The sequence below is a fragment of the Asparagus officinalis genome, chromosome 8, assembly GCF_001876935.1.
Source record: "Asparagus officinalis chromosome 8, Aspof.V1, whole genome shotgun sequence".
In the NCBI taxonomy this organism is placed as follows: Eukaryota; Viridiplantae; Streptophyta; class Magnoliopsida; order Asparagales; family Asparagaceae; genus Asparagus; species Asparagus officinalis.
The window spans coordinates 24,737,198-24,746,188 of record NC_033801.1 but is presented as its reverse complement, the minus strand read 5'-3'; the positions used below and the strand labels follow the sequence as shown (position 1 = coordinate 24,746,188).

The 8,991-nt window shown below is 43.1% G+C and overlaps 1 protein-coding gene across 1 annotated transcript in view; it reads right to left on the bottom strand.

The window, feature by feature from the left end:
* LOC109821014 (UPF0496 protein 1-like) overlaps window positions 1-8,991 on the bottom strand; it is a 36,943-nt gene that overhangs the window by 7,062 nt on the left and 20,890 nt on the right. The window contains exon 3 of the mRNA XM_020387208.1: window positions 972-2,105. Within this exon, the coding sequence (XP_020242797.1) occupies window positions 991-2,105 (1,115 nt within the window). The 3' untranslated portion in view covers window positions 972-990. The remainder of the gene's footprint in view (window positions 1-971; window positions 2,106-8,991) is intronic.

Sequence of the window (8,991 nt, the reverse complement as noted above, 5' to 3'; positions counted from 1 at the left end):
CCTAACGCAAAAGAAAAGCGAGAAAGAAATTCTACAATAGGGAAAACTAATATTACCCTGTTGCTTCAGTTTTCGTATAATAGTCTTGCAATTGTGTTGCATATTTTAATTCAAAATCTCCTTAATGCGGATGGGAACGGCCATGAAAGAAGAAAACATCCTAGTACAAAAGAAAAGCGAGAAAGAAATTCTACAACAGGAAGAACTACTAGTACTCTATTGCTTCAGTGTTTGTATAATAGTCATGCAATTGTGTTATGCATTTAATTCAAGAACCTCCTTATGTATTACAGGTGGGAAGACGTAAAACTTACACCTCCGCAAGGGAAAGAAATGTCATATATGTTAGAGTATAAAATTACAACCCTCAACCCTCCCCGTAGCATGGCGCAGTGGCAGGGACTTTTGACATGGTACCATAACGACCCCGGTTCACTTGCCACATTCAAGCATCAGGCTTGGGATCCCTTTGTGACAATCTATTAGACCTTGCAAGTGCTAATTTACTAGCGCATTTATTCTCTAACCCTCTTTAGCACCAACTAGTATGCAGCACCGCTCGGCAAGTTAGAATTTCTGGGACTTCAACCAAATTTCACAAGTTCATCTAACAATTATATGGCGTCAAATTGTTCACACTCGAGAGGACGCGGAGTTTCATAGTTCGATCCCGAAATTCCTAATCGGCTACCATTCATAAAATTCATGCTCTCAGGTGGCACTAAACTTAAATTTCAACACATCAACCTCAAGGGCCTATGAGACGTTAAAGTTCGAAAGCTAGAGAGGTATCATACTAGATAGATTATGAGAGAAATGTAAATACGTAGTTCGCAATGCTGCACAAACTCGAATCCAATTCAGCTATCTGAAACAAATATTCAGATCCAGAAGCCACCACACATGAAAAAATGTAACAACATAGGGAAACAAAGATAAAGAACGCAAAAAGAAAGAAGCTCGATATATACCTAGTAATCCACCTTCGGTTCAATTTGGGTGCCTAATGATTCTCTGCAACACAACAGTCCTCGCCCTCCTTATGTCCCTACTGCACCGATCAGCTTGCTTCCTCAAATCCTCAACACCCCTCATGAACATCTCAAGCTTCTCTTTTATCTCCTCAATCACAAACTTCACTGCCTCCTCTTCTCCAAGAACAAACTCAACCTTCTCCAGCAGAGACCCAATCTGAACTTCCAACCGATCCACGAGAACCCGAATGCTCTCCAAATCCGAGATTGTGACAAAAGTCCCAACCTGCATTGAGTTAAGTAACTCCCTTTGTGCCTTCAAAGCATTCACATAATCGTTCCAAAGTGAGTTGAGCCATTTCCCCATTGGACCCATAGCAGCTGCTGCTGATGCTAATAATGCAGTGGCAAAAGCCGGTGCTGAAACTGCAGCGACCACCACAGAGCAAATAAGAACCAGCGCAAACACGGACACAAAGATCACAGTAGAAATCTTCCTCCACGCTTTCGTCGATTTGAGCTTTTTATCGAGCTTCCTCTTCTTCTTTTGTAGCTTCTCCAGCAATGAAACCTGCTGTTTGTAAACCGATTGGAACGTGTTAAAGAATTCTTCGGTAAACGGATCGCCTAGAGCCTTAAAATGCCTTAGTTCCTCCAACATTTTCTCATACTTTCCCCTACTACTTTCTCCATTTCTTCCCTCTTTTTCTTCGAATCCTCTGAGAGCGATGCTAAGGATAATCTGGGAGTCTCGGGCTCTCTTGAGGCACCTCTCTAAAGAAGTGCAGAAATCTAAAGTCTGAAGAGAGCTATCAAAGTACTCTTCAACTATGTTAAAGAGCTCAGCATTCTTCCAAATGTCTTTCTTGTATTCCAATATGATCTTGACTACTTCTAGGTTCATGTCGAGGAGGCAGCCCGTGACCTCGGTGAGGGTGTCGAATGAGAGGGAGTGGACATCGACGCCCGTGGCCAGGGTTGAGATGACGTGGCTGGCTCGGCGCTGGAGGGTGGCGTCGAAGGACTGCAGCTCAGGGTCTTGGAGACAAGCAGCTTCATAGGAGCTCAGCTCTGAGACTAACTCAATGTTGTTGGCGGCGGCGGAGGAGGAGGAGGAGGGGGTGGTTCTTGCTGAATGGACTACCCATCTTGAATGAGATATCAAATGAGGGGGGGAAAGTGATTTTCTTGAGGATGAAACTCTGGAATTTAAAGGGGAGACTCTAAATTTGGGAAATTATCGAGTTTGTAGGGGAAAGATTGAACTTGGAGTCTACAGTTAGTTAAATCAGAGCTCCAAGCAAACCAAAACCCCCGGAGAAACAAGAAAGCTTAAATATTAAGGCAAAAAAAAAACTGCTTTTTTTTTTGTCTTCTAGAGTTGTAGGAAAAGCTGGAACCTAGAAGCTAGAGCCAAACGAAAGTATTACAAAAAGACCACAGTTTTCATGCTTAAACACGAAGTAACTAAATTTGACTTGAAAGAATGGATAATGAAGAAACCTGAAGGCTACCCAGATGAAGAAGAGAAGCCATCTATGACATGAACACAGAAAGGTGAAAGCTTTCTGAGTGTTTTAATGGTTCAGGGTAGAGAAAACAGCAAGAAACAGAGGCCAGCGCAGGAACTAAAGCAAGAGAACGATGAAGGTACAAGCAATGGAGAATTGGAAAATGTGGATCTCCCTCCCTCCCCTCCGTCCCTCCCTCCCTCTCTCTCTCTCTCTCTCTCTCTCTCTCTCTCTTCTTTAGCTTGTGAAATGAAAAGAGAAGGAAACTGGGGAGATTCCCCCTTTTGGGGTTGTCTTTGTGTGGGCGAATGAGCGCATGCTATTAATAACTGTGGAGTGTTTAACTTTTTTTTGAGGGAAAGAATAGTGTACGAAATACAGTAGAGAAGCTTGCATTGCAAGGTTGGTTACAGTTCGGTTTGGGGCGAAAGTTGGGGGGGGTTGGAGATTGGGAAGTGTGTTGGCAGTGATAAAATGTTTGACATTGACTTAAGCGCGAAGAAACGGTGGGATGTAACTGTTACTGTTATTAATAAGCGAATTTTTCCATGTGCTTTAAAGTTTTACTACTTGTTAAGGAAAGGATAATGTTTTTGGTAGCACTTACATCCCCTCCAAGTTTCTAAAGTTCGCATTTTAATACCTTCAGTTACGCAAATATGAGAATTTTTCTCGAAATATCGCCTTGTGACACTCGCAAAAGCTAATTTCAGAACTTTTTAACCCTTTTGTGTTTGTTGAATTTAGTGTTAAGCCTATCCTAATTCAATCTTAAACATGTCTTCCAGTTAAAAAGAATTATGATGGGTTCCAAAGTAGCTTTAACAAACATGTTATGGCGCTTTTAGTCGCTAAACTGTGACCCTTTGCCAACAACGGGCAGGTGTCTCCCGACATGCACCGTTCAAATCAAATTGACGACCATGATGTTAGTCTAAGTGTAGACCCAAAGCTAAAGCCGAAGCTGGAATCAAGAAGATGAAGCAAAACGAAGGAAATAAAAAAAAAACTGCAGTGCGATCGACCGCGGTGCTCTCGGCGATCGACCGCAAACGTGCACGCGACTGAGAAAAGTCTCTGAACTTTTTGCGGTAGACCGCGATGGGTTCTGCGATCGACCGGAGATACCCTGTAGGCGTTTTGGGTTCCTGTCGTTTATCCGGTAGACCGCGACTGGTTCGACGATCGACCTCGAGTCAAGCTGGCAGTTTCCTAATCTGTTTTGAATTCTGTTTGGGCTGCGATTCATATATATATCTATATGTTTTCTAGGGCTAATGAAAACGTGAAAACCCATCAGAAAGAGAAAAAAGAGAGAGAGAATCTCAAAGAGATTAATCCCTTATTTGAGTGCTTGTATTCCTTTAATCAAAGAGATTTTGTGGTGTGGCTCCCGAGGACGTAGGCATGTTGCCAAACCTCGTTAAATTCGTATGTTCTCCCTTGTTCTTATTTTTGTAAGTTTTTACCTTTGATTTATGGTGAATTTCTTTCTTGCTCAACTAGATCCAGAAAGGTAAGGGTTCGATTTGATTGTTTTGAATTCCCAACAATTAGTATCAGAGCTTCGTTTAGCAATTTGTGAGAAAGCTATGACAGAGGAAATCAAATCTAAGATCGAAAAGTTTGACGGTTCAGACTTTGCCTACTAGAAGTTGCAGATAGAGAACTATCTGTACCAGAAGGACTTGTATCGCCCGTTGATGGGCAAGGATAAGGGACAGAAGAAAGAGGAGTCAGACGTTGATTGGGAGATACTGGATAGGAAGACTCTAGGAAAAATCCGATTGTCACTCATCAAGACAGTAGCCCACAATATCTTGAAGGAGAAGACGACGGTAGGGCTTATAGAAGCGCTAGTGAATATGTACGAGCAACCGTTTGTAGCAAACAATGTGCATCTGATAAAAACTCTTTTCAACCTCAAGATGACAGAAGGACGGTCCTTCACGATGCACCTCAACAAGTTCAACACAATTGTTGATCAGCTTATCTCCGTAGACGTCATGTTCGATGACGAAATGTAGGCCCTTTTATTACTATCGCAGTTGCCGGATAGTTGAGCGGTTGTGTGACGGCAATCAGCAATTCAATGGGGAAGGAAAAGTTGAAGCTGAGTGAGGTGGCCAGTATGATTCTTTCCGAGGAAGTTAAAAGAAAAGCGTCCGAAACAGAAGGTTCAGGTTCAGCTCTAAACTTCGAGTAGAGAGGCGAAAGCCAGAAGAAAGGGAAACAGAACAAAAATCGGTCGAAGTCAGTGAAGAAGAGGTCGAACTCGAAGGTTAGACCTATCAAAGGAAAGTGTTGAAACTGCGGCCAGGAGGGTCATATGTCTTCAGTCTGTAAAAGTCCTAAGAAGGATGCGGGTGAGCATGAGGCTCATATCGTGCAGGATGCTTTGATCCTTGTTATGGACAGCGATTCGGATTCTTAGATCATCGACTCAGGAGCATCTTTCCACGCCACTGCTAATAAAAAGCTTCTTCAGAATTATGTAGCAGGAGACTTTGGAAAAGTGTATTTGGGGGACAATGAGCCCTGTAATATTATTGGAAAGGGCGATGTGCAGATTCAGATAAAGGGCTCTAAGTGGATCTTGAAGAATGTGAGACATGTATCAAAGCTGAAGAGGAATCTTGTTTTGGTGGGATAGCTTAGAGAAGAATGCTATGTTTCGGCATTCACAAGGGATTCATGAAGAATCTCCAATGGTACGATGGTAGTTGCCCGAGGCAACAAATTAGCTAGGGACTCTCTATCTCACCTCACATGTGAGTGACACCATCACAATTGCAGCTAGTAGAGAGAGTACAGATCTGTGGCACAACAGACTAGGGCACATGAGTGAGAAAGGGATGAAGATCTTGCATTCACAGAGAAAGCTAACCGGGATCAACTCCGTGGAAGTCGGGATTTGTGAAGACTGCATCTTTGGGAAGCAGAAGAGAGTTAGTTTCCAGAAGGGTGGAATGCTACCTAAGGCTCAGAAGTTAGAGTTGATTCATACAGATGTACGGGGTCCAGCCAGTGTGTCTTTTTTTGGTGGTTCGAGATACTATGTCACCTTTATCGACGATCAATCAAGGAAGGTGTGGATTTATTTCATGAAGCACAAGTCAGATGTGTTCGGAGTCTTCAAGAAGTGGAAGGCTATGGTGGAGAACGAGACATATCTGAAGGTGAAGTATCTGAGATCAGACAATGATGGAGAATACGAGCTGGAGGAGTTCAAGAGATTCTGTGCTACGAATGATATTCGCTTAGAGAGGACTACTCCAGGAACGCCGTAGCAGAACGACATTGCGGAGAGGATGAACAGGACCTTGACGGAGCGTGCCAGGAGCATGCGATTACATGCAGGTCTGCCTAAGACATGTTGGGCGGATGCGGTGCATACATCAGTTTACCTTATTAATCATGGACCATCAGTTCCATTAGATTTTAGGATTCCAGAGGAGGTTTGGAGTGGAAAGACGATAAATCTCTCACACTTGCAGGTATTTGGTTGCGTGGCTTATGTTCATATTAGTGACCATGCCAGGGACAAGCTAGAAGCTAAGTCACAAAAGTGCATATTTTTTGGATGCGACATGAATGAGTTCGAGTATCGTCTTTGGGATGAGAAGAACATGAAGATTATCAGGAGCCGAGACATCATATTCAATGAGGAGGTGATGTACAAGGATAGGAAAAATGCTAAGGATAGACAAAGTAGTGGGAGCAGCACTTCGAATGCAGGTGAATCCGAGTACATGGATTTAGAGGAACTTCTAGATAGGGTGATGATGTTTGTTCTGACCGAAGAACAGAGGAGGCTCCAGGTGCAGAAGTAAGTACCCAGGGCGTGGAGCTTAGGAGGTCATCCAGGGTACCTAAACCAAATCCTAGATATCTTTCATCTCTTGATTACTTATTGTTGACAGATAGCGGTGAGCCGAAGTACTATAAGGAGGCTATGCAAGTGAGTGAATCTCAGCAGTGGGAGCATGTGATGCAGGAGGAGATAGATTCTCTACTCACTAATGAGACATGGGAATTAGCCCAGCTACCTGCACAGAAAAAGACCTTTTATAACAAATGGGTCTACCGGGTCAAGCAAGAGAGTGATGGAAACAAGAGGTTTAAGATCAGATTAGTTGTAAAGGAGTTCTAACAGCGGGAAAAGAGTGGACTACACGGAGATATTTTCCCCTGTTGTAAAGCTCACAACCATCAGGGTAGTGTTGAGCTTGGTGGCTAGAGATTACCTCTTCATTGAGTAGTTAGATGTGAAGACTGCATTTCTTCGTGGTGACTTGGATAAAGAAATCTACATGAAGTAACATGTTGGCTTCATTGAAGAAGGAAAGAAAGAGATGGTGTGCAAGCTCAAAAAGAGCTTATATGGTTTGAAACAAGCTCCGAGACAGTGGTACAAGAAGTTTGATAACTTCATGAAAAATAATGGCTACAGAAGATGCAATTCGGATCATTGCTGCTATTTCAAGAGGTTCGAGTCCAACTTTATTATATTGTCATTATATATTGATGACATGTTAGTAGCAGGACCGTGTTTAGAGGAGATAAACAGTTTGAAGAAGCAGCTGGCAAAGGAGTTTGCAATGAATAATCTGAGTGCAGCAAAGCAGATTCTAGGGATGCGAATCAGTAGGGATGAAGCTGAAGCTCGGATCAATGGTATCTACATCGAGTGGGCTAGACGTTGAGGTTGAGCCAAGCTGAATATATCGAGAAGGTATTTCAGAGGTTCAATATGCAGAACGCTAAGGTTGTTAGCACACCCCTTGGAAGTCAGTTAAAGTTATCTAAGGAGCAATCGTCTAAGACAGATGCAGAGAGAGAGCATATGAGCAGGGTGCCATATTCTTCGGCCATTAGGAGTCTCATGTACGCTATGGTTTGCACGAGGCCGGACATGGCCCATGTAGTGGGAGTTGTGAGCAGGTTTGTAAGCAATCCAGGGAAGCAGCATTGGGAGGCCGTGAAGTGGATATTACGATACTTAAGATGGACAACGAACAAGCCACTATGTTTTAGGAGGAAGGAGCTGGTGCTACAGGGATACACGGATACGAACTTTGCCGGTGATCATGATACGAAGCGAAGAACCACGGATTATGTTTATACCTTAGCGTCGACAGTAGTGAGCTGGGTCTCACGTCTGTAGAAGATTGTGACTTTATATATAACCGAGGCTGTGTATGTCGGGTTAACTGAAGCAAGCAAGGAGATGATCTGGTTGAACGGGTGCTTGGAAGAGTTGGATCTGAAGTAAGGGAGAAGAGTTTTTTATTGTGATAGCCAGAACGCTATACATCTTGCCAAGAATCCAGTTTATCATGCCAGAATGAAGCACATCGACGTACGATACCATTTCATACACTCGCTAATTGAAGACGGAAAGTTACACTTAATGAAGATTTTGGAGAGTTAAAATCCGGTGAACATGTTGATGAAGGTAGTCACCATTAAGAAACTGGAGTTGTACGAAACTTCAGATAGCCTTCACGAGTAGAAGATGAAATCATAGTCACACTAGGAGGATTGGCGAGATCACCATGATGTTGATGATTGAAGAAAGGATTTTTCAGGGAGGAGAAGATACTTGCGAAGAAGGGGAGAGTTCGAGTGAACTCGCTGATGGCGCTTTGGTCTCTAAGTGGGAGATTATTAGTCTAAGTATAGACCTAAAGCTGAAGCTGAAGCTGGAATCAAGAAGATGAAACAAAACAAAGGAAATAGGAAAACTGCAGTGCGGTCGACCGTGATGCTCTCAGCGGTCGACCGCGAACGTGCACGTGACTGAGAAAAGTCTCTGGACTTTTCATGGTCGACCACGATGGGTTCTGCGATCGACCAGAGATACCCTATAGGCGTTTTGGGTTTTTGTCTTTTATCCGGTCGATCGCGACTGGTTCGGCGGTCAACCTCGAGTCGAGCTAGCAGTTTCCTAATCTGTTTTGAATTCTGTTAGGGCTGGGATTCATATATATCTATATATTTTCTAGGACTAATGAAAACATGAAAAACCATCAGAAAGAGAAAAAAGAGAGAGAATCTCAGAGAGATTAATCGCTTGTTTGAGTGCTTGTATTTTTTTCTTTAATTAATCAAAGAGATTTTGTGGTGTGGCTCCCGAGAACGTAGGCATGTTACCGAAACTTGTTAAATTCGTGTGTTCTCCCTTGTTCTTATTTCTACAAGTTTTATCTTTGATTTATGGTGAATTTCTTTCTTGCTCAACTTTCTAACAAGGTCCAGAAGGGCAATGGTTTGATTTGATTGTTTCGAATCCCCAATATAGGACTGCCAAGATCTCGACTTAGCCGACTCGCCGAGTCAACATCTCCTTCGATCGACTCAAAGGGCGATACTTGTTGGTCCTCTTGTCGAAAACGACACGCTACCAGTCCATCGATCGGTTATTCGACACCTTGTGAGGTCGACTCAAAAGACATTACTTCTCAACACCCCTCGCTACAAGCCAAAAGACGACTTCAACCTCA